The sequence below is a fragment of the Podarcis raffonei genome, chromosome 9 (genome assembly GCF_027172205.1).
Source record: "Podarcis raffonei isolate rPodRaf1 chromosome 9, rPodRaf1.pri, whole genome shotgun sequence".
Taxonomy (NCBI): Eukaryota; Metazoa; Chordata; class Lepidosauria; order Squamata; family Lacertidae; genus Podarcis; species Podarcis raffonei.
In genome coordinates, this window is record NC_070610.1 from 79,241,964 (window position 1) to 79,269,426 (window position 27,463).

Here is a 27,463-nt window from a genome sequence, read left to right on the forward strand (position 1 = left end):
TGCCGTTAAATTGGTTCCTGGATGGCAAGGGCGTCCGGAAGCATCAAAACCAAATTGTAAAAGCAGAGTAATAGCAAAGTGTGCTCTTGTTACATATTTAGGTAACATGATTTGTATGCTGCTTACTTCAGTTTACAAAGAGCAATCAGTAATGAAAAAAGAGTTCCTTTCTCTTGTTTATGGCGTTAGATGGTGGGCAGCAGCAATCTAAGTCAATAACCTTAGATCAGTGGTGTCCAAACATTTTTCACAGAGGGCCAGATTTGATGAAGTGAAGGGCCGCGACGGAGACCTTCCTTGGGAGAGGAAGGATGGCGGTCGTTGCTTAGGAGGTGAAATTGCAGCACCTGGGACTTGAGCTGGAGGGGGTTGTGAGGTTAGACTGAAACTTAGCCAGGGAGGTGTCTGGGACAGTGGCCACTCTGAGCTTCAACAGCTCCTCAGAAGCAACAGAAGTCTAGTGTCCAGATCAAAGGAAGTCATAGGACCACTCTGTTCTGGTCAGAACCAGTCTGGAGTCCAGTTCTAGGCCTCCCAGTTTAAGAAGGATATTGACAAACCGGAAGGTGTACAGAGGAGGGAGACCAAGATGATCAAGGCTCTGGAAACCAAGCCTGATGAGGAACGGTTGAAGGAGCGGGATATGTTTAGCCTGGAAAAGGGGAGACTGAGAGGAGATATGAGGGCCATCTTCAAGTATCTGAAGGGCTTTCACATGGAAGGGCAGGACCCAAACTGCTCTGGAGGGCAGGACCCAAACTGATAGCCCCATGATGAGAAAGAACCATAGAACCATAGAATTGTTGAGTTGAAAGGGACCTGGAGGATCATCTAGTCCAGGCATAGGCAAACTCGGCCCTCCAGATGTTTTGGGACTACAACTCCCATCATCCCTAGCTAGCAGGACCAGTGGTCAGGACCAGGGAATTGTAGCCCAAAACATCTGGAGGCCAAGTTTGCCTATGCCTGATCTAGCCAACCTCTTGCAGTGTGGGAGGAGGTTTCTGACTAGACATTAGGGATAACTTTCAGATGATAAGAGCCATTCAACGGTGGAATGGACTCCTTTGAAAGGGGTTGGGCTCTCCTTCCTCAAGAGAGGTTGGAGGCCATCTTTGAGGGATTCTTGAACAGGGAACGACTTTGCAGGGTGTTGAGCTACATGACTTCTGCAGAGGCGCCAACTATAGGGGGCAGAAGGAGCTCCAGCCCCCTAAGTATTTCTGGGCAAGGGTCTGAGCCCCCCCCCAAACACTGAAGGGGCTGTTATCCCCCGCCACTCCCGTGTGAGTGCTGGTGCACCGAGTGGGGCCGGGACTTCTGGAGGGTGAAGATCACCCCCTGCACTCCCCGCCCCACCAACAGGCAAGCAGTGGGGGGCAAGTCGGCGTCCCTGGTCCTTTGGGACCCCTTCCAACTGGACAAACCAAAACCACGTTTTTCTTCCTTTAGGTCTATGAAACGGAGTTGGAGAGCGTAGAAGACTTTGGGGGTCTCTCGGATTTCTGCAACACCTTTAAGCTGTACCGTGGCAAGACTCAGGATTCCAATGAAGACCCGACCATTGTGGGAGAATTCAAGGTTTGCTAACCTCTTTCAGATACCGGAGGGCCTGGAGACAATTGCTGTGTAATCCGTATAAAACCTCTGCTGCAATATCACTTGTTTTGCATAAAGGAGGGGAGTCAGGAGCTAAGTTCTTTCAGGCACAGGGGCCAATCTCCTCCTCCTCCTCCTCCTCCTCCTCCTCCTCCTCCTTCTTCCTCTTCCTCTTCCTCTTCTTCCTCTTCAGCAATCCCTCATAGCCGAGTAAGATTATCTTCCATGAACACTGTCTTAACAGTGAGTCCATAAGTGACTGTGGAGGCCAATTCTGGATCCACACGTCCTTCCACAGTGGGGACATAGGTTTCCAGGTGGGAGTTGATCATGGTGAGGGTTTGCCAAGCGTGCCTTCCTCTTAGCACGTTTCTCCCTTGCGTCTTGAGTTCGAGTGTTTTCAAAGTCCACAACACCTTTGGTAAAGGCTGCTCTCCAGCTGAAGCACTCGCAAGCCAGTGTTTCCTAGTTGTTGGTGTTTATACTGCATTTTTACAAGATTTGCCTTGAGAGAGTCTTCAATCCTCTTTTGTTGACCACCAGCATTATACTATGAAACGAACAAAGCCAAAGCTTCAGGGCTTCTAATCCCAGAGGGGCCTCAGAAGAGACCCCATTGCTTAATTTTGTTGCATCTAGTAGAGTCACATTGACTTGAGTCAAATGGAATAATTTTTCATTGTAAATATTTCAACAATCCCAATGTAGCATAGATGTTGCAAAGGTGTGGTCACCCGTTGTGGAACAACCCCACGGAAGAAGATAACCGTGGATACCCACACCTCATTGCTGGTTGCATAGGGCCTCCCATGACAGTTTAAGCTTCAGGGGCCACCAAATGTAGGTCTGCCCCTGTTCAGGGCCTAGATGGACTCCTTGCCAGAGCCACCTTCCTTCCTGAGGGTCACGGCCATTGCGTTCCTCAAGAGATGGGCTGGTTCACAGTGCGAGCCCTTCTGGTCCTGCTCTGTAAGCTGTGACCCAGCTGAGCTTGGCTGTAATGCAGGGAGTTGTCGATGGCAGGCTCCAATGGCCTTCCCCGCTTGGCTTGCAGGGCGCCTTCAAGATCTACCCTCTTCCGGATGACCCCACGGTGGCAGTTCCTCCTCGCCAGTTCCACCAGCTTCCAGCCAGAGGCCCCCAGGAATGCCTCGTCCGTGTTTACATCATCCGGGCCTTTGATCTGCAGCCAAAGGACTCAAACGGAAAGGTAAGCCTGGGAGAGGATGGGCAGGCAGGTAGGATCCCTGGGGGTCTCAGGGCGGCTCACAGAATAAAATCAAGATATAAAACCACAAAATACCTAATAAAAATAAGAAACAACAACCCAATAGCTACCCAAAATAGGGTTGCCATATTTATTTATTTTTTAAAAGCAGAGACATCACCATGCCTACAAAGGTCTGCATAGTTAAAGCTATGGTTTTCCCAGTAGTGATGTATTGAAGTGAGAGCTGAACCATAAAGAAGGCTGGTCGCCGAAGAATGGATGCTTTTGAATTCTGGTGCTGGAGGAGACTCTTGAGAGTCCCATGGACTGCAAGAAGATCCAACCTCTCCATTCTGAAGGAAATCAGCCCTGAGTGCTCACTGGAAGGACAGATCCTGAAGCTGAGACTCCAAGACTTTGGCCACCTCATGAGAAGAGGTTAAGAGCGGTAGTCACCTAATCTGGGGAACCGGGTTCGCGTCTCCGCTCCTCCACGTGCAGCTGCTGGGTGACCTTGGGCCAGTCACACTTCTTTGAAGTCTCTCAGCCCCACTCACCTCACAGAGTGTTTGTTGTGGGGGAGGAAGGGAAAGGAGAATGTTAGCCGCTTTGAGACTCCTGAAGGGGAGTGAAAGGCGGGATATCAAATCCAAACTCTTCCCTGGAAAAGACCCTGATGTTGGGAAAGATGGAGGGCACAAGGAGAAGGGGACGACAGAGGACGAGGTGGTGGGACAGTGTTCTGGAAGCTACCAGCATGAGTTTGACCAAACTGCGGGAGGCAGTGGAAGACAGGAGGGCCTGGCGTGCTCTGATCTAGGGGGTCACAAGGAGTCGGACATGACTAAATGACTAAACATATTTTAAAAAGGGAAAACCAGCAGGATACCTCAAATGTTGTTGAGCTTTCTTTAAGAAGATCTTTTCTTAGGTAAACACCAAAGCCTCTCTCTTTTTTTAACGATAACGCCAAAAAATCACAATTTTTTTGGTTCACTTGCCTAAGATCCAGGAGAAACCACCGCCTTCCAGAAATTCTCCCTGGAAGTTGCTTCTGCCTTTGAAATCCCGGTAATGTCTGGGGAAATCCGGACATACAGCAGCCCCAACAAAAAACAGTATGTTTTTTAAAACTTCCACTTTTCCATGTCATCCGCTTTTTTTTAGCAGTTTCTGTTTTTTGCTTTAAAGAGGATTGTTCTTGGACTACAGCTCCAATTATCCCTGACCATGGACTACTAGGCTGGGATGATGGGAGCTGGAGACCAACAAGGGTGAAAATCCTACACACACTCACACACACACACACACACACACACACGCACGGTATATAAATACACAGTATTTAAACATCTCCCTAAGACCTATTTCCCATGTAATGGGAAAGTGGGGTATTGGTTTGTTTTGTTATGCATTTTGTGTTTTTATCTTGTATTCTTGTGTCGTGAACTGGCCTGAGATCTATAAAGGGTGGTACAGTGGTGCCCCGCAAGACGAATGCCTCGCAAGACGAAAAACTTGCTAGACAAAAGGGTTTTCTGTTTTTTGAGTCATTCCGCAAGACGAATTTCCCTATGGGCTTGCTTCGCAAGACGAAATGTCTTGTGAGTTCTTGCGAGTTTGTTTCCTTTTTCTTAAAGCCGCTAAGCCGTTAATAGCCGCTAAGCCGCTAATAGCCGTGCTTCGCAAGACGAAAAAACCGCAAGACGAAAAGACTCGCAGAACGGATTAATTTTGTCTTGCGAGGCACCACTGTATATAAATTTTGACAAGTAGATAAATAAATAAGATATCTAGAATGCCAGTGTGTGTTTTAAGCTGTTTTCCATTTACTGTTGATTTTCCGAAGGTTTAAAACGTTGCTGTTCATTGTTTTAAGCAATAATATTATTGATTTTTCCTTCTTCTTTTTGTAAAGCGCTTTGAGGTTCTTTTACTATCAAACATTGTACAAATTTTATAAAACCAACCAACAAGCACATATCTTTTGGGGGCTTCTGTTGGGTGTCAGGAAGTGGGGACCTCGTTTGCCTCTGTTTGCATCTCTCCGTTGGCTAGACCTGCCCAGGTAACCTTACCTGGGTCTGCAGAGAGCCCACCTTGACTGACCACCTTTCTTTTCTCCTCTGCAGTGTGACCCTTATGTCAAGATATCTGTGGGGAAGAAATCCATCAATGACCAGGACCATTACCTCCCCTGCACGCTGGAGCCCGTCTTTGGAAAGTAAGGGGTGAATGCAAGGCCAGACATAGATGTAGACACCTGGGGGGTGTTGAAGGGAAGAGGGAAAGGTTCCTTCTTTAATACCTCTTATTCTTATTTCGTGAGTTTATATACCGCCCTATACCCAGAGGTCTCAGGGTGTTTCACAGAAAAGATCACAACATATATAGTCAGAATAAAAACAATAACCCAAAAACTCCCCAAAAACAGACAGATTTTAAAAGGGCATAGGATGTCAAGCGGGTCAACCAAAGGCCTGGTTAATAAATTTCATTTTTTTGAAAAAGAGTCCCGTGCTCTGCTGAATGTGTAACACATGGATAGGCAAACTAAGGCCCAGGGGCCGGATCCAGCCCAATCACCTTCTAAATCTGGCCCGTGGATGGTCCAGGAATCAGCGTGTTTTTACATGAGTAGAATGTGCTTTTATTTAAAATGCATCTCTGGGTTATTTGTGGGGCATAGGAATTCGTTCATTCCCCCCCCCCATATAGTCTGCCCCCCCGCAAGGTCTGAGGGATTCCCTGTTGAAAAGGTTTGCTGACCCCTGGACTGTAACCAATCAATCAACAATACAGTGTGTAACCAACCAACCAATAAAATTAATTATTATTATCATTATTAATTAAATTTATATACCACACTATGTTTGGAGGTCTCAGGGCGGTTCACAGAACACATTGCTAAGCAAGTGTAGCAACCGTGACCCTGTCCATCTGAGTAACACTGAGCCTTCCTTCTCCCCGTAGGATGTTTGAGCTGACGTGTATTCTGCCCCTGGAGAAAGATCTGAAGGTCACCCTCTACGACTACGACCTCTTGTCCAAAGACGAGAAAATTGGGGAAACCACCCTGGACCTCGAGAACCGGTTCCTCTCCAGATTTGGGTCCCGCTGTGGCCTGCCCCAGACTTACTGCATGTGGGTGCTTGGGGGAAACCAAGACAACGCAGGGTGCCTTGCCCCTCTTTTGGGGAGGGGGGTTTGCGGGAACAGCCACAGGAGAGAGCTGGGCCTCCGGGTGGCCTCAAGCCCCCCTGTTTATCCAACCTGGTTCCTGCAAAGCTGAGGGTGATGGGAGGCCAAGGGGGGAGGCAAAATGGTAGAATTGCAGAATTGGGGGGCACCCCAAAGGTCCTCTAGTCCAGCCCCCTGCAATGCAGGAATGACAGCTAAAGAGGACTGGAGACTGCAAAGAGGCCGAACATCACTTTGGGGTAGAGAGCAAGCCTTGCATGCTGAAGCCTTCAACCATTTCCAGTTCGAGAGGATTTCTGGCAGCAGCCTAGGAAAGTCCTTTTTTCCGCTTGGGGGTTTGGAGAGAGAGTGGAGCTGGAGAACTAAACGAGAAGAGCTGTGAACCTGAATCTCGAACCCAAGGCTGATCGGAGGGGCCTTCAGAGCCCCAAAGCAGCTGGTCGCTCACTATGTAAGGCAGGATGTTGGGCTTGTCCCACGATGGCCGTCGGCTGATGTTCAGGGTTTGGAAAGCTCCATGCGCTGAGCTGCAAAAGCCCCAGCGATCAGCTGCTTGTCAGGTCTGGCATAGCGCTGCGCATGGTGCTCAGCTGACCCATGGGCCTTGTGAGATGCCTGCAAACCATCAGCTGATTGACAGGCAGCCAATGCAGAGCACAGCATACAATAGTGAGAAGTTCTCCCGCACATATCACGTTTCAATAAAAGGGGAGGTGTGCAGGAACAGGGCAGCGTCTCTTGGGAAAAGTGCAACAAGGCCCATCAAACTTTACCTGCCTTGAGCCTGGAGGATAGGGCAGGTTGAAGCTTTCTTTTGCTTTTTCACTTCTCTTAGTTCTGGTCCCAACCAATGGAGAGATCAACTCCGTCCTTCTCAGCTGCTCCACCTCTTTGCTCTGCAACGCAACTGGAAGCCTCCTGTCTACAAACCTGACCGGATCATCTTCAGAGATCAAATCTACCGTCTCCCAGACCTTGGTAAACAAACTTCTGGTCTTGGACCTTAAGATCTTTCATAAAGGTAAAGGTAAAGGGACCCCTGATCATTACGTCCAGTCGCGGATGACTCTGGGGTTGCAGCGCTCATTTCGCTTTATTGGCCAAAGGAGCCAGCGTACAGCTTCCGGGTCATGTGGCCAGCATGACTAAGCCGCTTCTGGCGAACCAGAGCAGTGCACGGAAACGCCGTTTACCTTCCCACCAGAGCGGTACCTATTTATCTACTTGCACTTTGATGTGCTTTCGAACTGCCAGGTGGGCAGGAGCAGGGACTGAGCAATGGGAGCCCACCCCGTCGCGGGGATTCAAACCACCGACCTTCTGATCGGCAAGTCCTAGGCTCTGTGGTTTAACCCACAGCGCCACCCAAGATCTTTCATAGGTTCATAGAATTATAGAGTTGGAAGGGACCCCAACCCCCTGCAATCTCAACTAAAGGATCCATGGAGAAAGGTGGAGAGTCCACCACCTTCCAAAGGAGCCCATTCTACTATTGGACAGCTCTAACCACCAGAAATTCCTTTCTGTTCTTTAGTCAGAATCTTATTTCTTGTAACTTGAAGCCATTGGTTTGAGCCCTACCCTCCAGAGCTGGAGAAAACAAGCTTGCTTCCTCTTCCATGTGATGGCCCTTTAGATATCTGAAGATGGCTCTCCTAGATTCTCTCAGTCTTCTCTATCCCAGACTCCTTCAACCGTTCCTCATCAGGCTTGGTTTCCAGATCCTTGATCACCTTGGGGTCTCTCCTCTGCACACCTTCCGGCTTGTCAATAGCCTTCTTAAATACCTTACTACTTACAGGTTAAGGGACGCGAGTGGCGCTGTGGGTTAAACCACAGAGCCTAGGACTTGCTGATCAGAAGGTTGGCAGTTTGAATCCCCGCGACGGAGTGAGTTCCAATTGCTCGGTCCCTGCTCCTGCCAACCTAGCAGTATGAAAGCATGTCAATGTGCAAGTAGATAAATAGGCACCACTCCGGTGGGAAGGTAAACGGCGTTTCCGTGCGCTGCTCTGGTTCTCCAGAAGCGGCTTAGTCCTGCTGGCCACATGACCCGTAAGCTGTACGCCGGCTCCCTCGGCCAGTAAAGCGAGATGAGCGCTGCAACCCCAGAGTCGTCCGCAACTGGACTTAATGGTCAGGGGTCCCTTTACCTTTACCTTTACTTACATGTTGCTCGGATTCTGTTCCAAATGGGAAAAACCATGTTTTACCCACTCTCTCTCCTCCTGTCCACCTGCCTCTTCCTTGGCATACTTTTGGCCATGCAGTCATCTTCAAGGGTTGTGTGGGCAAGCAGAGCCCTGTATTTGTAGGTTTTGGCCAGCAGAGAGAGACATTATCACACAGACGGAGCTATCACAATGTAAGCCGTGACCTGGCGGAGAGTCTCACCATTCCCAGAGGAATGCAGGTTTTGCAGGGTTGCCCTGTTCTTCCTCTCCCCTGGGCCCCAAGGGGGTGTCTGGGGCCACTGAAGCAAAAACCAAAAACCAAAAAGGCAATAGGGATTGCAAGACATGAAGGGCTTGCTATGCTTCACTAACTACTTTGGATTATTTCATGTGTAAAAGCCTCAAGATAGTGATTTACGTGCAATTAGTATTAGTATTAATGTATTGATTGCATTATTATTCCACCTTTTTCTCCAAGGAGCTCAATGTAGTGTGCAAGGTTCTCAAAAAATCCTCCTTTAATCCCTGTCTCACCAGAGTGGTGCATGCTCTAGTTATTTCCCACTTGGACTACTGCAATGCACTCTATGTGGGGCTACCTTTCAAGGTGAACCAGAAACTACAACTAATCCAGAATGCGGCAGCTAGACTGGTGACTGCGAGTGGCTGCCGAGACCATATAACACCGGTCCTGAAAGACCTTCATTGGCTCTCAGTACGGGCACAATTCAAAGTGTTGGTGCTGACCTTTGAAGCCCTAAATGGTCTCGGTCCAGTATACCTGAAGGAACGTCTCCACCCCCATTGTTCTGCCCAGACACTGAGGTCCAGCACCGAGGGCCTTCTGGCGGTTCCCTCGCTACAAGAAGCCAAGTTACAGGGAACCAGGCAGAGGGCCTTCTGGTGGTGGCGCCTACCCTGTGGAACGCCCTCCCACCAGATGTCAAGGAAATAAACAACTATCTGACTTTTAGAAGACATCTGAAGGCAGCCCTGTTTAGGGAAGTTTTTAATGTTTGATGTTTTATCGTATTTTTAGTATTCTGTTGGGAGCCGCCCAGAGTGGCTGGGGAAATCCAGCCAGATGGGTGGGGTATAAATTATTATTATTATTATTATTATTATTATTATTATTATTATTATTATCCCCACAACAACCCTGTGAAGTAGGTTAGCTTGAGAGGGACAGTGAGCTTCATGGACGAGGGAAACCTGGTGTCTCCTAGTTCAACAATCTAGGCATTATCCTCTAACCACTACACAACACTGCCTCATGTTGAGTGAATGCATGGATGGAAGGAAGGGAGGTTGGTGTCAGTTGAGCCCAGCCAGGCCTCCAGGTATTCCTTTAAAGGTAGAGCAAAACTCATTGATGAGCAGGGAGGAGAATCTGCTTTGGGGGCAATCATAGAATCGTGGAATTGTAGAGGTGGAAGGAACCCAAGGGTCATCTAGCCCCACCCTGCGCAATCCAGGAATCTCAACTTAAGCATCCATGACAGATGGCCATCCAACCTCTGCATAGAAACCTCCAAGGATGGAGAGCCCACCAGCTTCTGAGTCTATTTCACTGACCATCTGAAAGTTCTTCCTGATGTTTAGTTGGAATCTCCTTTCTTGAAACTGAATCCGTTGGTTCAGATCCTGTCCCCTGGAGCAGCAGGAAACAAGCTTGCTCTATCTTCTGTGTGGCAGCCCTCCAGATATTTGATGGTGGCTCTCCTGTCAGTCTTCTCCTCTCCAGACCAAAGGAGTCTGGATGTTTGAGGGGCCACCAAAGGCTGGTTCACTTCACAGCAGCTTTGTGCCCTCAAAGTGATCCCAGTTGAGGGTGTCCTCAGGTTTATATGGCTGCATAAAGCTGAGGAGAGCGCAAAATATGGTCTGAAGCTCAACATCAAAAAAACGAAGATCATGGTCACTGGTCCCATCACCTCCTGGCAAATAGAAGGGGAAGAAATGGAGGCAGTGAGAGATTTTACTTTCTTGGGCTCCATGATCACTGCAGATGGTGACAGCAGTCACGAAATTAAAAGACGCCTGCTTCTTGGGAGAAGGGCAATGACAGGCCTAGATAGCATCTTGAGAAGTAGAGACGTCACCTTGACAACAAAGGTCCGTATAGTTAAAGCCATGGTTTTCCCAGTAGTGATGTATGGAAGTGAGAGCTGGACCATAAAGAAGGCTGATCGCCGAAGAATTGATGCTTTTGAATTATGGTGCTGGAGAAGACTCTTGAGAGTCCCATGGACTGCAAGAAGATCAAACGCATCCATTCTTAAGGAAATCAGCCCTGAGTGCTCACTGGAAGGACAGATCGTGAAGCTGAGGCTCCAGTACTTTGGCCACCTCATGAGAAGAGAAGACTCCCTGGAGAAGACACTGATGCTGGGAAAGATGGAGGGCACAAGGAGAAGGGGGCAACAGAGGACGAGATGGTTGGATAGTGTTTTCGAGGTTACCAGCATGAGTTTGACCAAACTGCGGGAGGCAGTGGAAGACAGGAGGGCCTGGCGTGCTCTGGTCCATGGGGTCACGAAGAGTCGGACACGACTAAACGACTAAACAACAAATAAAGCTGAGCAGAGCTCTTTCTCCCTCCTCCTTCAAACCCAGAACTGAAGCTCTGGCAGCTTTGACCTTGGGACTGGGGGGGGGGGAGAGAATGGGGTCTGGAAAGCAGCTGTGTTAGAGCTGAACCTGAATTCACGCAAGCCCAGAGTGCAGAGGACATTTTGCAAGCTTTGTTTCTGGGCCTTGCTTCCATCAGCTCTGTGCTGGTGATGTTTGAAGTGTGGCTGGGGAGACCAAGAGGGAGACAGATATATTTTTAATGTGGGGCCGCTGCTTCTGTGATGTCCATGCACACCCAATGACAGAGTTGGCTGCTGGAGACTTGGGGAAGGCATAGGATTGAGGGCAGAGTTAGCTCATGTCTCATGCAGTCTTAACTTTTGCAGATCAAAAACTGGGACACGTGCCTTCTGGGATGTGCTCCCGGGCGAGTTGCTTGACCCGCATTGCGCTCTGACCCCCCAAAATGCGCTTTTTTCAGGGCAAGAGTGTTGTAAGAAAGAGCAGCACCCAAAATGGCCACCACAATTGCGCATGAAAAAATGGGACGTCCCGTTTTTTGTGAGACACTTGGCTGGTGTGACCCCTGCTTGGCCAACTGGAGGCAACAGACGAGGAGCACCTCACAGAAGGATGGAGGCCTCACACAGGACATCCTAGGAAGACACATGGCCATTTTATACTGAGGGCTGAGCCACACTCATCTTTTCTCTGCTCTTTTCAGGCATAGCTTGCGCTTTGAAGCTCTTTGTCCGAGTAATCATGATTTTTTCCCTTTTTGCCCCAGAGCTTTCCCTGTGAAAAGCTGCTCTTTGGCGCTTGTTCGGAGCCAACATCCACCCATGGAAAAACCAAACGGATGTTTGTTCTGATTGAACACTAAAGAGCAGGTTTTCAATGTGAAAGCTGCAGAGCAAAAAGATCACAGGGCGGTTGACAGAGTCATTCCGGCCATGTCTGTTTCCTTCCTCCCACCCACCCTCTGGAATACTTGGCAGCCTCGTCTCTCTCTGTGTGTAAGTAATCTGTGGGGAAGTTGAACAAGGGCCATCTCCCAGCTGTCCCAAGCCTCTTCCGTCCTTCTTAGCTCTGCCCTTTTATCTGCGCTGGGAGTAGTTGGCTGCTGCAGTCTCCTCCTTCTCTCTTTCATTTAGATGATGGCAAGCCCCCCAACCCACACCTGGGTCCCCCGGAGGAGAGGCTCGCCTTGTACGCCCTGCAGAAGCAAGGCCTGGTCCCCGAGCACGTCGAGACGAGACGGCTGTACAGCCCCTTGCAACCGGACATCGAGCAGGTAAGACCCAGGTGGGAGAGGCAGCAGTGAGTCTCAGGGAGCAGCCGCCGCCATCTTGAAAGCCCTTCTGTATCAGTACCTTAAGGGGAATCACACCCCAAAATAGCCAGATGAAAGATGGAATGCAGTAGGGATACGATACAATAATCTTTATTGTCATTGTCCCATACAGAACAACAAAATTGAAAAAATCTACACCAGACATTCAAAAACCAACAAGCCTGCTATCGCAGCTATCCCAGCCTGGTTAACCCCCTAAAAATACCCCATAATTAAATTCAATATACTCCCACAGAGACTACTTTAAAGGTAAAGGGACCCCTGACCATTAGGTCCAGTCGTGGCTGACTCTGGGGTTGTGGCGCTCATCTCGCTTTATTGGCCGAGGGAGCCGGCGTACAGCTTCCGGGTCATGTGGCCAGCATGACTAAGCCACTTCTGGCAAACCAGAGCAGCGCACGGAAACGCTGTTTACCTTCCCGCTGAAGTGGTACCTATTTATCTACTTGCACTTAGGGGTGCTTTCGAACTGCTAGGTTGGCAGGAGCAGGGACCGAGCAACGGGAGCTCACCCCGTCGAGGGGATTCGAACCACCGACCTTCTGATTGGCAAGTCCTAGGCTCTGTGGTTTAACCGACAGCACCACCTGCGTCCCTATCATTGTCCCATACAGAACAACAAAACTGAAAAAAATCTACATCAGACATTCAAAAACCAAAATTAAATGCAATATACTCCCACAGAGAGTACCTTACACTGTGTTTAAAACCAAAATCTCATTTGGACAGAAACTGTTTCTCAGGCGGCTAGTCCTAGTCTTTATAACCCTGGACCTTCTTCCAGAAGGCAGAAGATGAAAGAGATCATTTCCGGGGTGCGCACTATCCTGCGCTATCTCTGCAGCTTTCTTGTGGCACCTGGAAGCATAGATTTGTTCCAAGGTGGGAAGAGTGCACCCAATTATTCTCTCCGCAGTCTTTACAACCCTGGACAGCATTGTTTTCCCCCTGACCGTGCAGCTCCCAAACCATACAAAGGATAAAGATTTACATCAGCAGTTCCTAAACATTTGGGGCCACCATCTTGTTTGTTCCATGAACTCATCTGTAGTGGCCTCCGTCTGTCTAGATTTCACTTTGCAAAGAGGTGATGCTTTGAGGGCCTACTGCGCAAAGAAACAAAAGCCAAAGCGTCCCTGAAGCTGTCACAACCAACACCAGCTGGGGAATCCGAGTTCATGCCTTTATCTTTCCTCTCCAGGTTTGTCTTTTCCCCGGAAATAGCCAGCTTCCAGAAGAAACCCCTTGCCCCCTTTCTGTCAGTTCCTCTCGCCAGAAGCAGGGAGGTGAAGCAGGGCTGTCTGAGCTCCCGGAACGAACTCTCCTTGCCTCACAGCCTCTTTCCTCATTTCAGGGAAAACTCCAGATGTGGGTTGATGTGTTTCCCAAATCCTTGGGGCCGCCCGGACCCCCGTTCAACGTGACCCCACGGAAAGCAAAGAGGTAATACGGACTCCTATTTGCCTCTGTCATACACTCACACCCACACCACGAAATCACAAGAAGTGCCCTGCTGGACAAACAGAAATGTTCTGCAATTCCTTCACTTCGGGGGGTTGGACTAGATGACCCTCGGGGTCCCCCATTCCAGCTCTACAATTATATGATTCTATGGGTTTATTTAATCCCCTACCAAAGCCACCCAAGATGGCAGCTGGTCTGTGGCTGCATCCAAACCGTGCATTGAAAAGACGCTCCTAGGAGGTTGAGGGCACAATTGTCATATGTGGTGGGGTTGCACAAAAATTAAAAGCTTTTGGTATCTCATGTATGAAGAATTAAAGAAAATGTTCAAAGAAACATTTGTAAAAAACAAACAAACCAGAAGCCTTCCTTCTAGGTATTTTGTCAACAGATATCCCAGGGGATAAGAAATGGATATTTTTATACGCAACAACAGCAGCAGCGAGAATGTTGGTTGCCAGAGATTGGAAGGGAGAGAAAATCCCATTGAAGGAGGAATGGCAGATAAAAATGTTTGAGTATTTGGAACTTGCAAAAGTGACAGAAATAATCAGGAATCAAAGAAACCAAAAGTTTACAAAGGAGTGGGAATCTTACAGAGGGTATTTAAAAAAACACATTGTTCCTAACTAAAACCTCTAGCATGCCTGGACTAATTTTCGCAAATTGCATGATTGATAAATATTGCATTGGATATAATATAGATGAAGGTTAAGGTGATAAAGGATGAAAAAGGGGGGAAAGGAATAAAGGGGGGGGGAGAACCCCAGTAAGGTAGACGGAAGTCACCCTTAAAAAGTAGAAGACTATCTAATCATGATTTAAGATCCTGAAGACATATGGTGTTGAAGCTTTTTTATTAAGTATTGATGTTTCTTCATGATTTTTAGGATGTATTTTGTGTATCTTATTTTGAAGGTGAATGGAATACTTGTAATATCTAATGAAATCAATAAAATCAATCAATCAATCAAGCAAGCAAGCAAGCAAGCACCCTCGAAGGAATCCTGTTTAGGGTGGTTCATTAAGAGTGCTGGGAATTGCAGCGCTGTATGGGTCAAACTATAGTTCCCAGCATCCTTTGAGAGGTGTGCTTCAAGTGGGTGCCCATAGCTTAGATGCACCCACTGAACCCAATCTCTTTTCCGTTGGGTTTCAGGTTCTACCTGCGCTGCATTATCTGGAATGCCAAAGACGTCATCTTGGACGACCTCAGCATCACGGGGGAGAAGATGAGTGACATCTACGTCAAAGGGTAGGCCATCCTGCCGGGGCGCAGGGGAGGTCCTGGAGATTGGCATCAGCCACTTAGCATAGGGTTACCAGATTTGCAAATCTGTCCCCGGGAAACGTGGCAGCAGCAGCCTCAGCAGCCCGGAGTCAGCCTGGCAGCACAGTTGGCTCTGTCTGACTTCAGGAGCTGCTCGCTGCTCGCTGCCGTGGTGCCCGCCATTTTTCCTTGTTGGAACTGTCAGCGAGGAAAAATGGCGGGTGCCAAGGCAGCGGGCAGCGAGCAGCTCCTGAAGCCAGCCAGAGCCAACTGAGCTACCAGGCTGGCTGCAGGCTGCTAACTGCCACTGCCGAAGGGGAACCGGGGACGTCAGGCGGTACAGATCTCCTGCCCCCTGCCCCCTTTGTTTTGACTGATCAGGGGAGGCTCAGGAGTTATGGGGGGTGGCTGTTGCCCAGTTTTTAAAAAACTGTGCAGAAAAGCCAAATCATGACCCGCGCGTGCGCAGACACAGCGCTGCAGGTTGTGAACGTGCCTCCCGCACAGATCACTTTCACAACTTGAGCGTCCACTGTACTTTGAACGTGCCCCTGATTTGCAAAAAAGACCCACCTTTATCTTCACTTGCACAGGTGTTATGTACTTAGTTGAATAGGATCCAAAATGCAGCAGTCTGATTGGTCCTAGAACAATAGGATCCAGAATACAGCAGTCTGATTGGTCCTCGAACAATAGGATTCAGAATACAGCAGTCTGATTGGTCCTAGAACAATAGGATCCAGAATGCAGCAGTCTGATTGGTCCTAGAACAATAGGATCCAGAATGCAGCAGTCTGATTGGTCCGCAGGAGCCACCCAATCCAACTCCGGGTGGAAGTGAATCCGCAATCAGATTTGCCTACAGGAGAATCCCAGAATTAGCCAATCACGTGCGGCCCATTGTGTAAATAATATATATAAAGCAGACATTCTGGGGGAACTTTCATTCCTCCTCACCACTATGAGCTGAATAAAGAGCATGAAATCCACACTCGACTCCGAGTATCTTTCAACCATTGAGCAGCTGGACCTGTTTGCTCCTTTTGCAGGTGGCTGGTCGGTTACGAAGAGAACAAGCAGAAGACGGACGTGCATTACCGGTCTATGGGAGGCGAAGGGAATTTCAACTGGAGGTTCGTCTTCCCCTTTGACTACCTCCCTGCCGAGCAGGTCTGCTGCGTCTCCAAGAAGGTGAGTGTCCCTGGACTAAAGGAAGCTCTCTTGGTCCCAGGCTGTTTTCTGACGCAACAACAGCAACATCGACCCACGCTACCCAAAACACACACATACACACCCTTGCGCTTCCACCATCTCCAGTTTCTACCACCTTCCCAGTCTCTTGAATGGGCAGACCAGTGGCAGAGTTTGGGGCTCTCAAATTTTAGCGGTACCCCGTGCGATGCCAAAATTTGGCGCTCTCCCTCAGTCAGGCTGGCTAATAATAATAATAATAATAATAATAATAATAATAATAATAATAAATAATTTAACCAGGTGACAGAAAAAACTGCAAGAAAATTTAGCAGGGGCAATTAGAATAAACTCTATTACAGTGGTACCTTGGTTCTCGAATGGCTTAGTTGTTGAATAAATTGGCTCCTGAATGCTGAAAATCTGGAAGTAAGTGTTCCGGTTTTCGAAAGCTTTTCAGAAGCCGAACATCCGACGCAGCTCCTGCAGCCAATTGGAAGCCGCGACTTGGCTTTTGAATGGTTTTGGGAGTTGAATGGACTCCTGGAACAGATTAAGTTTGAGAACCAAGGTACCACTGTATTTGATTATTGATGTAAACCTCCAAAATATATTTTGTATAGTTAAGTTTTCACCTCTTTCTTCGGTACACTTTTATTTTATTTTATTTATTTTATTGCTATGGCTAGTGACTGATACAAATAAAAATTCTTCTGATCTGATATAACAGTAATAATAATAATAATAATAATAATAATAATAATAATTTATTTGTGCCCTGCCCATCTAACTGGGTTGCCCGTACAATCCTGGCCCATCTTGCCCTGAGCAGGTCTTGTGTTCTGTCTGCTGCCGAAAACGTGGCCCGATCCACCCCCCCCCCCGCAAAAGCAACGGCTCTCCGAAAAAGCCTCTGAGCAAGCACCCCCCGCTGTACCAATATTGATCCCCCCTCCCCATGCGCCAGCCGTCGCTGGATGCAGGAAAGAAACAGCTTGTAAAAGGTTTCGCAAAGGTAGAAATAATGAGTGACAAGCTGGGCTCTGGAGGCAGGAGACGCATTCCTCTCCGGTGGGTTTTGATCTCGCCATGTGCCGTTTGAAGTCCAGCTTCATTACTTGCGGCCGTAAAAAAGAAGAAGAGAGAATTTTTTTGGGGGGGTGGGGTGGGGAGACGAGAAGCAAAGCGGCACAGGCTTGAAGTTCAAATCGAAACCCTCAGATGGAAAAGTGTTCTGCCGCAGCGGCACCTGCCATGAAGAGGGCCAGCTGGGGCGGCAGGCGAGGCCTCCAGGCGTCTTGGGCAAAGCAGCTGCGGAAGGAAAGGGCCTCCCTGAAAGGTGGCGCTGTGCCCTCGAAATGGATCTGGGCTTTCAGGGTGCTGTGCATCCAAGACATTTCCAAGCCCTCTATATCTGGACCACACGTTAGATAAACATGATAGAAGAATCCTCTACGTCCCTTCGTTTTCTCATAGGACATGTAGTTGTGCCATCCAAATCTCAGGCCCTATCGCTGCAGATCCAAAATACAGTGGTACTTTGGGTTACATACGCTTCAGGTTACAGACTCCGCTAACCCAGAAATATTACTTCAGGTTAAGTACTTTGCTTCAGGATGAGAACAGAAATCGTGCTCCGGCGGCACGGCAGCAGCAGGACGCCCCATTAGCTAAAGTCATGCTTCAGGTTAAGAACAGTTTTAGGTTAAGAACAGACCTCCAGAACAAATTAAATACATAACCAGAGGTACCACTGTACCTGCATCTTTTAATGTAATCCACTCTTTTTACCACACCAAACATGCAGCTTCATAATACATCGCCGTATGTGGAAGCGCAAAGCCTCCTCTATCCTTCCCTCCTATGAGTATTTAATACCTTTTTACCTTGGTCTTTCCCCCCGCCATACAAAATTTCTTAGATATTTCTTCCATTGTTTGAAACAATACATGGTTCCTTCTGTTCAGCCATGCCTTCCTGGGACTGAGCTACAGAATCATAGAATTGTAGCACTTAGAAGGGACCCCGAGGGTCATCCAGTCCAACCCCCTGCAATGCAGGAATCTCAGCTCAAGCATCCAGGACAGATGGCCATCCAGCCTCTGCTTAAAAACCTCCAAGGAAGGAGAGACCACAACCTCCTTCTTTTCCTCTGCCCCAAATCTCCCAGCGTTCAGCTTCCTTGGATGTTTGCAAGTCCTCGTGTTAAGAGAGAGGGAGAAAAGCTTTTCTCTTCCCACTTCTTCCCTGCCAGGCATCATTTTGTAAACTTCAGTCTATCATGTTGCCTCTTTCTTACCTTTTCTCTAAACTACAAAGTCCCAAACGCAGCCAACTTTCCTCATATGGGAGCTGCCCCACCCCCTTCGTCATTTTGGACAATATCCTTTTTGAGGTGAGGCCAGCAGAGCTTTACCCAATATTCTATATGTGGTGGCACCATGGGTAAAGAGAAGAAGAAGAAGAGAGTTTGGATCTGATATTCCGCTTTATCACTACCCTAAGGAGCCTCAAGGGACGCGGGTGGTGCTGTGGATTAAACCACAGAGCCTAGGGCTTGCCGATCAGAAGGTCAGCAGTTCGAATCCCCGTGATGGGGTGAGCTCCCGTTGCTCAGTCCCAGCTCCTGCCAACCTAGCAGTTCGAAAGAACGTCAATGTCAATGTGCAAGTAGATAAATAGGTACCGCTCCGGCGGGAAGGTAAACGGCGTTTCCGTGCGCTGCTCTGGTTCGCCAGAAGCAGCTTAGTCCTGCTGGCCACATGAGCTGTACGCCGGCTCCCTCGGCCAATAAAGCGAGAAGAGGTGAGTGAGGCTAAGAGACTTCAGAGAAGTGTGACTAGCCCAAGGTCACCCAGCAGCTACATGTGGAGGAGCAGGGAAGCAAACCAGGTTCACCAGATTATGAATCCACCGCTCTTAACCACTACACCACACTGTAAATGACCCCTGGATGTTAAATCCAGTCAAAGGCAACTATGGGGTTACGGCGCTCATCTCACTTTCAGGCCAAAAGTCCATGGACAGCTTTCCGGGTCATGTGGCCAGCAGGACTAAACTGCTTCTGGTGCAACAGGACACCGTGATGGAAACAAGAGCACACGGAAATGCCATTTACCTTCCCGCTGCAGCCGTACCTATTTATCTACTTGCACTGGTGTGCTTTTGAACTGCTAGGTTGGCAGGAGCTGGGACTGGGATGGGGCACTTGTGTCAAGTGCCCAGCTCTCATGAGGTGTCACCTGAGCTGCTGGAAGCCGGTGTGTGCGTGATAGATAAGATAAAACTTTATTTGCATTAGCCAATGGCCATAGCAACAGTAAAACATTACAGTATACGCAGAAAAGGAAGTTTGATATAAGAACACAATTTAAAGTCCTGAATCAGCCGTCAGTTAGTGGCCCTTATTCTGATTGCCCCTGCTATGAACCCAGCAACGTTTGCTGTTATCTGCTCATTTTGATCTGATAGAAGAAAGGACATTGTGGCAGTGGCTGAGCGCCCTGGGATGGTTAGTACGAGCGGGGTGATGATCTCGTTCCTCAGGTCTTTGTAGAGAGTACAGGACAGGAGGACGTGTGCCGCTGTTTTGGTGCTACCGTCTCCAGAGGGGCAAAGACGTTTCTCAGGCGGGATCTTTTGGAATCGACCCTCAAGTACCGCGGATGGCAAAACATCCAGTCTTGCAAGTGTAAAAGCACGTCTGTATTTTGGGATAATAAGTTTGTGCAGATATGGGGCCAGAGAATCAAAATGGAGAGGTGGAAATTGAACATACCAAGGGCAGAATTTCCTGATAGTGGCCAGGTTGTTCTGATGCTCGATATCTTTTAGAAGTTGGCCAATTAGACTGTTTGCTTTAGTAGGGCCCATAGTGAGTAACCGGGGTGTGTATGTGTGTGGAGTGAATGAGCTCCCCCACCACCCAAGGGTGCTCCTGCCCCCAGCACATGAACGAACCCTGAGACTGAATCAGCGGCCAACATGGAATTCCAATCTGGATTTGCCAGGCCTGCTCTGTTCCCCTGCTGGGCTCCACCCTCTCTCCAGATCATCGTTCTTCATTATTTTATTCCGAAGCGTCGAGCCGGGCTTGTAAACCCCCTCCTCCCGAAATAAATGGAGCCAGGAAGCTATCCCGGTGCGCACCTTGACTTTGGAGGTATTTGTAATTGTGCCTCGAAGCTGACACCTTGAGGTTAATCCTATGTGAGGCCGTTTCCCCCAGATGTTGCTCTGGAGGCCTCCTCTCGCCATTGTCTGAGGCGATGGGGCCCCCGCTGGTCCTCTGGGGAGCTCATTACGAAGATGGATACTTTGTGTGCCTCCCTGGAATGTTCTCCCAGATGTTTGTTTTGAGCTGGTTTCATTCCGACCCCCACCAAAAAGAGAGATTTCGGTCCTCCCTGGCAGTGGAGTGGCTCGTTCTTCCACCCTGACCTCCTCGTAGGCTGCTACCCAGTTATCCGTGCCCCATAGCCTCGGGGGCCCTGTCCAATTTGGCAAGGTGCTCTGGAGACTGCCCAGCTGGTGCAAAAGCTCCCACAGAGATGGGCAAACCACCCCACTGGAGAAGGAACCGGTGTCCCGCAATGATTTGGTTGGGTTCCTCCTTCATGTTCACTCTCTCCGGGACATCCCCGTGCCGTTAGTACCAAGTCAAGCAGAGCGCGTGGACCCCACTGACCCCACACCGCACAGTTAAACTATGGAACTCCCTCCCACAGGATTCAGGGTTGGCTTTCGGGAACATGAGACAAATTCATGGAGGGCTATCAATGGTTACTGGCCAGGAACACTCTGCTCTGCCTCCACAGCTGAAAGCGGCTTTCTGAATGCCAGTTGCGTGGAGTTCCCGCCCCCCCCCCAGTGAAATAAAGACACATGATGCAATGATTAAGGTTAATGGGCTAAATAAGGCCACAACTTTATTGGTTACAGGTGATGGGCGGTATTGGCTTAGGCATTGGTCCTCAACGACTATATCCAACTTCAGCCCGTCCTCTAGAAGTCCGGGAAGGGTTAACCACCAGTAGGGGGAGTCTTGCTGATGCACATCAACTAGGAACTCCCGTGGGGTCACTGATAGGGGCCTTAGGCCTTAAGCCCTCACCTCCTTAGGCTTCGGACAGGGCCACGCCCCCAGAAATCCTTTATTGCCCCAATATGTGGGGCAGGTGATGGCGCTTCCTCCCCTCTTCCATCTACAGAGCAATACCAATGCCTAGCCGCCAATACCAAGGAAGTTGTGACGATTTGCTACGAGGCAGGCGAAAACCAAGTGGCTGGTGCCAATTTGCCAAGTGGAAAAATTCCTACCAGGCCCATCAACGGCAACCAACCAAGGTCCATAGGAAGATCAAGGAACAAAAACCTTATAGGGAGGGAGGGTCTGGATCCTTCCCTGGGACGATTTTGTGATAGATAAATAAATAAAGGTGATGGGGGGGAGGCGATTGATTCAGATGGGGGCTGATGCCCAGCCATTTCCTGCTGTAATTCATGCTCAACTCCTAATGCAAGTTTCTTATAGTTCACCTCTTGATCCTTAAAAATTCTGCCGCCATGTTTAAATGCTGGGATTCTTGATGTTGGTGGATACCAAACACTCAAACCTAGCCTTCAGTTTAGCTGATAAAATGAAAGAAACCAGAATATTCATCCTTCTAACGGAGCATTACCTGTCTTCCCGTGTCTGTATGAATGCAGGAGCATTTCTGGAGCCTGGACAAGACAGAGAACAAAGTTCGTCCGCAGCTGGTCCTTCAGATCTGGGATAACGACAAGTTCTCTTTTGATGACTACTTGGGTGAGTGGCAAGCGTCTCTTCCCCCTTTAGGCTGTCTTTGGACTCTTTGCCCTGCATTTCACTCTGCTGTCCTCGTCTCTTAACTTGTAGCATTTCCAAAAATTAGTTTTGGGATTGGCAGATGCACAGCCAGGCATAGTTTCCGCCTGGACTCTTTGACTGCGCATGCATTGAAAGGAAGCACAGAAAGGAAATTTGATGTGGCATCAGGAGTTTTCCCTGTGCCAAGACATCGTCAATGCAAAGAAGCAGCATTGCGCATGGAGGCCCGTGCAAAAACCAAGAGGAACATTGAAAGCTGGAGCAAATCAGCGTGCTTTGAGCAGTTGGAATGAAGCCCAGAATTTAAATGCAGGAGAATTTCCCAGTCCTGTGTACAGGTGAACCACTGTGCATAGGTGACCCGCCACTGGTTGGCAGCCACACTATGGAACTGATCAAACTGGCAGCTGTCTGGCAGCTGTGACTTGTGCGGTGGCCCATAAAGCAGACCCAGACAGTCTCCTTTTGAGAGATGGCTGAACTCATTTTCTGTTCTTCCCAACACTGGCGCATGCCCAGCAAGGCTGAGTAGGTGTTCCTTCCTCTTCCAAAGAGGAAAGGCTTCTCTTCTGTTCACAAGTATTGCCTTCCAGTGGCATCGAGTGACCCCATACAGTGGTACCTCGGAAGTCGAACGGAATCCGTTCCAGAAGTCAGTTCAACTTTCAAAACATTCGGAAACCAAGGCACAGCTTCTGATTGGCTGCAGGAAGCTCCTGCAGCCAATCGTAAGCTGCATAAGCCGCGTCGGACGTTCGGGTTCCAAAGAATATTCACAAACCAGAACACTCACTTCTGGGTTTATGGCGTTTGGGAGCCAAAACATTCAACTCCCAGGGTGTTTGGCTTCCAAGGTACGACTGTACAACCATTCAACATCAGCCTTGCAAATTGCCATTCCGCCAATCATCTGCCGCCAATGTGGATTCTTAGTAGCCCACAAATTGCCATGAGTCCACAGTGTGATGCAGCAGCAGCAAAAATAAATAAATAAAAAATGCTAATGCTGTTCTAGGCTGCATCCACAGAAGTCTAGTGTCCAGATCAAGGGAAGTCCTAGCCCCACTCTATCCTGTCTTGGTCAGACCACACCTGGAGTCCAGTGTCCAGTTCTAGGCACCACAGTTTAAGATGGATATTGACAAGCTGGAACATGTGCAGAGGAGGGTGACCGAGATGATCAAGGGTCTGGAAACCTAGCCTGATGAGGAATGGTTGAAGGATCTAGGTATGCTTAGCCTAGAAAAGAGGAGACTGAGAGGAGATCTGAGAGCCATCTTCAAATATCTCAAGGGCTGTCACATGGAAGATGCAGCAAGCTTGTTTTCTGTTGCTCCAGAAGCAAACCAATGGCTTCAAATGACAAGAAAAGAGATTCTAACTAAACTTTAGGAAGAACTTTCTGATGGTGAGAGCTGTCCAACTGTGGAACGGACTTCCTTGGAAGATGGTGGGCTCTCCTCTCTTGGAGGTGTTTAAACAGACGTTGGGTGGCTACCTGTCAAGTCTTTTCTATCTGTGATTCCTGCATTGCAGGAATGACTCCTGGGGGTCCCTTCTAACTCTACAATTCTATCATTCCTTCCAGGTGACCAGAATGAAACCATTTATGAAAGTCAGGTCTTTGTTCTCTGCTTCGGTCACAAATAACTGACATCTATAATTATGGGCAGCTGGGCTGTTATAAACCCCTGCATGCTAGTAACTTCAGCAGACCACTTTTCTGGTCAAGGGTGGCGATGGTGAAAGCAACCTGTGTTTCCATATTGTGCGGAACCATGCTTCATGCATGGAGTCGGTGGATGTTGGCTTCCACACCAAGGCAGCTGCCCACAAATAGCACCCCTGTTGCTGGCGGAAGCTTGTGGATCGAGGGCCCGACCCCCGCTATGTGAAATAAACACACAAGGGCACGTGATGTAAGGTTAATGGGCAAGAAAAGGCCACAACTTTATTGATTACAGCAGTGAAAAGGTATTGGCTTAGGCATTGGATGACTATAGGAGGTGGGTTTATTCAACAGTAGGTGGAGCCTGTTGATGCTCATCCAACTATAGGCTCTCCCCTGATGTCACCGAGGGTCGTGCCATGGCCTCCCGCCAAGCAGGCATCGGACGGAATACACGACCGCCAGATTCCTTTAACGGAATAACCCACAGTAGATAGCATAGGCGATGGCCACACCTAGCCCTTGACACACATGAATCCAATGCCTAACCTACCCACCAATACCACAAAAGTTGTGACGATTGCTACGAGGTAGGCGAAAAAACCAAAAAGCCTAATGCCAAATGGAAAAATTCCTACCAGGCCCCCCAGACAACCGGGGCGACCAGCCTAAGGTCCATAGCAAGGCCAAAAAACCTAGACCCTGAGCTAAATGGGAGTGGAGGGTGGGTGACTCGCTGCGGGACGACGACTGAGGAGGAGGTGGAGCTGGAGCCGCAGCATTAAGCTGCTAAACACGCCCCCCGGAGACACCTGGTTGGCTGCCTCCGGTGGGCGTGGGCGCCAGCCAGGTGAGGAGGGGTGGGGGCTAAGGCCCCCGGCCAGGGGCGGAGCTCGGGCTCCCGCCCACAACCACTCCCCTCTCTTCCAGGGAGGAGAGTCTTTGCCCAACCTGAGTCCTCTGCAGCTATCCAGCCTGCTTCATTCACAGCGCTGGACTCCTCTTTTCTTCCCACCTTGTAGGTTCCATCCAGCTCGACCTCAACCACATGCTGAAGCCAGTCAAGACAGCCGAGAAGTGCACGGTGGACCTGCTTGACTCTGCGGAGAGGGTGGTCTCGCTCTTCGAGCAGAAGACAGTGAAGGGCTGGTGGCCTTGCGTGGCAGAGGAGAACGGAGAAAAGACCATCGGAGTAGGCCCCTCTCTTCTCTCTTTTTTTAAAAAATCATTTTTATTAAATTTTCCACTTTAACAATCCAATCCAATCACATTAAATATTCCAAATTATACATATACAGATCAAATAATCTGAATATTCTGCCAAATTATGATTTTTTAATAGGACTTCCCATGCTTCAAGTTCGGAGTTCAACTTGAAGGCTCCTCTCTTCTCATTGCACAATGAAAGCCTTCTCTGGGTGGAGCAGGGGTGGCAGGATCTAGGCTACGACTCTGGGGTCTGAGCTTGTGGGAACAGGCCAGGAAAGAGACCTTGGGATTGTGGCAGATCAATCAGTGAAAAGGTCTTCCTAGTGTACAGCAGCTGTGAAAAAGGCAGATTCCACGTTTAGAGATCATTTGGAAAGGCCTTAGGAAATAAGCCTGCCAGGCTCAGATATGCAAATCATTATACAAATCTATGATGTGACCTCGTTCGGAATACACTGTGCAGTTCTGGATATGGTAGAATTGACAGAGGTTCGGAAAAGTTCAAGGGGGTGTAGGAAAGGTTGTATTTGCATATTTTTAGTTTAGAAAAAGTGGGAATGTGAATGAAGAAGATTTTACAAGTTGTAATGAAAGCAGATAGGAAGACGCCGAATGCTAGAACCAAACAGAGTCACCTGGGGAAACTGAACGTTGGAAGTTTCAGGGTAGACAAAAGAAAATGCTTCTTCACACACACAGTGCATAGATAAATTGTGGAATTTGATGAATTAAGTTGTATTTCTATGCTTCTTTTCATCCAAATGAATCCCAAAGCACCTTATAAACAAGAAGTAACCATAACAGAACTGAGGGCCGCAAGTGTGACGTAAATCATAGAAAACAATGAACAAATCGTCAGTAAAGGAATTACAATCTTGAAGTCGCTACTAACAAAGTGGCAACTAAAAAGGAAGCTAAACACCACAGAGGTTTTCTGGGGTGGCCGTTCTGGGCCTTTACATCATCCTGAATCAGAAAACGTACCTAAATATTCTGGGGGAATTAGACTGCTTGGGCTACATCTAACTCAGTCCTACTCAGAGCAGAACCATTAAAATTAAGGGGCAGGAAATTAGTTCCGTCTATTAATATCAGCGGGTCTGTGCTGAGTAGGACTAATGTTGGATACAACCCTTTGTATGTCCAGCCAGGGTCTCAGGCAGAGAAGGGTGTCTCCTCCACTTGGTCTCCTCAGATCAGTGTTGTGGTCTTTGCATCTCAGTCCTCGAAACCCCCCTTTTCTCCCATACAGGGAAAGTTGGAAATGACCCTGGAGATCATCAGTGAGCAAGAGCATGACGAGAGGCCGGCTGGGTTGGGTCGGGATGAACCAAACATGAATCCCAAGCTGGAAGACCCAAAGTAAGAGTTCACAGTTGCCTTGGGGTATACAAAGGGGCTCTGCGCCTGTGCTCCCTCAGTCCATGCTGAAGCAAACATTGGGAAGCGGGTTTGGGGAAAATGCCATGCAACAGTGCACTCCTTGCATTGGTATTGCTGTCTGTTATTTTATCCCATTGCAACACCCCTTCTATTGCATTGTCCCATCTCTTGCATGGCCCTCTCATGTGGTGGTATAGTTAGGGATACAGACCACAGGTTCTGGGTAGCTTGAGACTTTAGAATACCTCAGAAGACCTAAAGGTAAAGGTACCCCTGACCGTTAGGTCCAGTCGCGGATGATTCTGGGGTTGCACGCTCACCTCGCTCTATAGGCCAAGGGTGCCGGCGTACAGCTTCTGGGTCATGTGGCCAGCATGACTAAGCCGCTTATGGCGAACCGAAGCAGCGCACGGAAACGCCGTTTACCTTCCCGCCAGAGCGGTACCTATTTATCTACTTGCACTTGACGTGCTTTTGAACTGCTAGGTGGGTAGGAGCTGGGACTGAAAAACGGGAGCTCACCCCATCGTGGGGATTCGTACCGCCGACCTTCTGATCAGCAAGCCCTAGGCTCTGTGGTTTAGACCACAGCACCACCTGTGTCCCATGCACCACCTACGTCTCATCAGAAGACCTTAGTGCAGAGTAATTTTACAGTGAAGGAGATAGGTCATCACCCTGGTCCCTCCCATATCTGTCTCTGTGGGCTTCTGAAAAGCCTGTGGTTGCCTCGACCTTCCATCTCAACCCTGCCCTGTCTCACCTGCTGCGATTCCCCACATGAGCGCCAGGGGATGACTCTGCCCAAGGGCACTGCCCTTCTGAAGGGTATCTGGCCCATCCTGGCACCGCTTCCAGGATTTCTGAGCCTAGCTGTGTCTCTCTTTGTCTGCAGGCGCCCAGAGACCTCCTTCCTGTGGTTTACCTCCCCCTACAAGACTCTGAAGTATATCCTGTGGAGGCGGTTCAAGTGGGTCTTCCTCGTCTTCCTCTTAATCTTCATTGTGCTGCTCTTCCTGGGGATCTTCATCTATGCCTTCCCGGTAAGAACCACAGGGAGTTGGTTAGATGGTGAAATGCACGCACACTCCATGTCCAAAGTCATAGAATGGTACAGGTAGAAGGGACACTGAGGGTCCTCTAGTCCAACCCCCTAAAATGCAGGTATCTCAACCAAACGAGCATCTCTTTATAGCAGGGGTGAGGGAACCTTTTCAGCCTCCCATGAACACTGACTTTGTTTTTCTGAGTCCACTTTTGCCCCGGTCTCCATTTCAAGGTGCTATTTCTCAATAGGCAATCCTAGAATTTTAG

General features: G+C 48.8%; 1 protein-coding gene across 7 annotated transcripts in view; it reads left to right on the forward strand.

Moving 5' to 3' along the window:
- DYSF (dysferlin) overlaps positions 1-27,463 on the forward strand; it is a 192,992-nt gene that overhangs the window by 157,116 nt on the left and 8,413 nt on the right. For all 7 annotated transcript variants that reach the window (XM_053402225.1, XM_053402229.1, XM_053402227.1 and 4 more), the window contains 13 exons: positions 1,453-1,581; positions 2,654-2,809; positions 4,942-5,033; positions 5,783-5,953; positions 6,846-6,988; positions 11,913-12,052; positions 13,467-13,555; positions 14,736-14,831; positions 15,896-16,037; positions 21,747-21,846; positions 24,580-24,749; positions 26,019-26,128; positions 27,045-27,192. In XM_053402225.1, coding sequence (XP_053258200.1) covers positions 1,453-1,581; positions 2,654-2,809; positions 4,942-5,033; positions 5,783-5,953; positions 6,846-6,988; positions 11,913-12,052; positions 13,467-13,555; positions 14,736-14,831; positions 15,896-16,037; positions 21,747-21,846; positions 24,580-24,749; positions 26,019-26,128; positions 27,045-27,192 — 1,686 coding nt within the window. The remainder of the gene's footprint in view (positions 1-1,452; positions 1,582-2,653; positions 2,810-4,941; positions 5,034-5,782; positions 5,954-6,845; positions 6,989-11,912; positions 12,053-13,466; positions 13,556-14,735; positions 14,832-15,895; positions 16,038-21,746; positions 21,847-24,579; positions 24,750-26,018; positions 26,129-27,044; positions 27,193-27,463) is intronic.